This window comes from Geospiza fortis, unplaced genomic scaffold, assembly GCF_000277835.1.
Source record: "Geospiza fortis unplaced genomic scaffold, GeoFor_1.0 scaffold77, whole genome shotgun sequence".
NCBI lineage: Eukaryota > Metazoa > Chordata > Aves > Passeriformes > Thraupidae > Geospiza > Geospiza fortis.
Genome location: NW_005054772.1, coordinates 36,846 through 39,908, shown reverse-complemented (window position 1 = coordinate 39,908; position 3,063 = coordinate 36,846). Strand labels below are relative to the sequence as shown.

General features: G+C 65.3%; 1 protein-coding gene across 1 annotated transcript in view; it reads left to right on the top strand.

Moving 5' to 3' along the window:
* Nucleotides 1–2,182, top strand: part of PARP10 (poly(ADP-ribose) polymerase family member 10) — a gene marked incomplete at its 5' end in the record, with an annotated part of 5,428 nt that extends 3,246 nt beyond the window's left edge. The window contains 3 exon segments of the mRNA XM_031065425.1: nucleotides 49–228; nucleotides 298–475; nucleotides 1,610–2,182. Of these exon segments, the coding sequence (XP_030921285.1) occupies nucleotides 49–228; nucleotides 298–475; nucleotides 1,610–1,917 (666 nt within the window).
* Nucleotides 2,183–3,063: the final 881 nt, after the last annotated feature.

Genomic DNA, 3,063 nt, shown 5'->3' with positions numbered 1-3,063 from the left:
GGACAGCACCTTCTTCCTTCTCCCTGTGTCTGGGTGCTGTGGGGCCAGCTGTGCCCCTCGCTGCGCCCACGCTCACCGGGGCTTTCTCCAGCAGGGCCAGAGATGGCTGGGCTGGAGGAGGAGGTGCGGCTGATGGCGCTGGCTGAGGACTCGGAGGAGTTCGCTGACACGGTGCGCCATTTCTGCGGCACTCTGGAGGAGCTGCACAGCCAGATCAGCATCGTGCAGGTGGGGCTGGGCATGGGGGACCCCCAGGGTGTCCCCATGGCACAGCAGTGACACAGCGGTGCCCAGCAGGTGCAGAAGCTGATCCATCCAGTGCTGTACAAGCAGTACCAGCTGAAGAAGGGCAGCGTGAAGCGCGCCTGTGCCGCTGGCACCGCCGTGGAGCGCGTCCTCTTCCACGGCACCACCAAGGCCTCCAGCTGTGAGATCTGCCTGCATGGCTTCAACCGCAGCTTCTGCGGGAAGAATGGTGAGCGCCGGGCACCAGGGGTGCCCTTGGTGTGGGAACAGGGCACCAAGGGGAGGCACGGTGCCATCAGCATGGGAACAGGACACCAAGGAGGGGCATGGTGCCATTGGCATGGGTACAGAGTGTCCATGTGGGCATGGCGCTGACAGCATGGGAACAGGGCACTGGGTGCCATTGGTGTGGGAATGGGGTGCCAAGGTGGGCACAGGGCCCTCAGTGTGGGAACAGGGTGGTGAGGTGGGCATGGTGCCATTTGCACAGGAACAGGGTGATCCTGGGGGTATGGGAATGGGGTGCCAAGGTGGGCACAGGGCCCTCAGTGTGGGAACAGGGTGGTGAGGTGGGCATGGTGCCATTTGCAGAGGAACAGGGTGATCCTGGGGGGATGGGAATGGGGTGCCAAGGTGGGCACAGGGCCCTCAGTGTGGGAACAGGGTGGTGAGGTGGGCATGGTGCCATTTGCAGAGGAACAGGGTGATCCTGGGGGGATGGGAATGGGGTGCCAAGGTGGGCACAGGGCCCTCAGTGTGGGAACAGGGTGGTGAGGTGGGCATGGTGCCATTTGCAGAGGAACAGGGTGATCCTGGGGGGATGGGAATGGGGTGCCAAGGTGGGCACAGGGCCCTCAGTGTGGGAACAGGGTGGTGAGGTGGGCATGGTGCCATTTGCAGAGGAACAGGGTGATCCTGGGGGGATGGGAATGGGGTGCCAAGGTGGGCACAGGGCCCTCAGTGTGGGAACAGGGTGGCGAGGGGGCACGGTGCCACTTGCACAGGAACAGGGTGATCCTGGGTGGATGGGAAGGGGGTCCCAAGGTGGGCATGTGCCATTGGTGTGGAAAGGGATGGTGAGGTGGGCACAGTGGCATTTGCACAGGAATAGAGTGATCATGGGGTGCATGGGAATGGGGTGCCAAGGTGGGCACGGTGCCAGCAGTGTGGAATTGGGTGGTGAGGTGGGCATGGTGCCATTTGCACAGGAACAGGCTGACCATGGGATGCAGGGGAATGGGGGGCCAAGGTGGGCACGGTGCCCTCGGTGTGGAATTGGGTGCCGATGTGGCCCTGGGGTGCCCATGTGGTCCCAGTGCTGCTGGCACACCCCCTGTGCCCCAGCTGATGCCCATCCCCTCAGCCACACTCTATGGCCGTGGTGTTTACTTTGCGGTGCGGGCGGCGATCTCGGCACGGGACCGGTACTCACCCCCCAGCGCCAATGGCACCAAGTTCATCTTCATGGCCAAGGTGCTGCCCGGGGAATTCGCGGCCGGGCAGCCGGGGCTGCGGGCACCCCCTCTGCGCGAGGGCTCCGGGGCGCCCCGGCGCTACCACAGCGTGGTGGATGACCCGCGGCAGCCCGACATCTTCGTCATCTTCAACGACACCCAGGCCTACCCCCAGTACCTCATCACCTGCCGCAGCCGCCACGGGGGCCCCCTCTGAGCCCCCCGGCAGGGGCACTGCTGCAAGGAGCCCTTTTCATCCTCTCGGCGTCCCCTGGCACTGGTGCCAAAGCGGGGGTTACGGTGTCCAGGGGCTCAAGGTGTGCAGGGGTGTTCCTGCCCTGCCCAGGAGCTCACAGTGGGGGGATCCTCACTTGGGGATTCTCCTGGGCACCCTCGAGCCAGGGCAGAAGGTGGGCAGGAGGACTTTGGGTCACCTGTGTGACACCAGTGAAATTCAGAATAAAACTGCAAATAAAATTTGGAATTTTAAATAAATTGGAGCCTTTTGCATGGCTGGGATTGAGGGGGGACTGGGAGAGAGGAGGGGAAGTTCCAGTCCCAGCTGCGAGTATTGGAATAGGGGGAATGTCTCAGTCCCAACTAGGACCACTGGCATTGGGGTGCATGGGGTCCCAGACTGAGCTGGGATCACTGGCATTGGGGTGGATGGGATCCCAGACCGAACTGGGAGCACTGGGGTCAGGCAGGAGCCTGGCTGTGTGTGGTGCTGTGTCCCCCAGTGAAGTGGCTGTGCTGGGTGGTGGCTCTGGGCCACCCTAGGGCTGGACCTGGCCACTCCTGCACCTCTCCCTGTTCCCTGCACCCTTCCTGCTCCTCACCTGCTCCCTGCCTGCACCCTACCTGCATCCTGCTCCCCACCTGCTCCTCACCTGCTCCCTGCCTGCTCTGTCCCCCTGCACCCTGAGCTGTGCTGGGGGGGACCCTGGTGCCCACCCTGTGGGTTTGGGCAGAGCCCTTGCCGTGGGCAGTGCTGGCAGCAGTGCTGCCCACCGGGTGAGACCCTCCAGCAGGCAGCAGCGGGGTGAGGTGGGGGTGCCCAGCGTCCCCTCCGTGCCCGTGTTGCCCACTGAGATGCCCCAGGTGGGTGAGGGCAGGGCTGGGGGTCTCGGTGACCCCCGCGCCCCTTTGGGGAGCCCACACGGGGTGGGCACAAGAGTGACACCAGAGGCGCCGGCCCCGCGGGCACGGGCGGCTCCCGGGCAGGGTGCTGTGGCACCGCGCCGGCGTGTGCCAGCCCCGCTGACGTGTGCCTGCACTGGGATCCCGACGGGCATCGTGCCAGCCGTGCCAGCCCCGCGCACGTGGCGCTGCCCCGCTCCCCGCCGAGAGCCGGCGGGGGGAG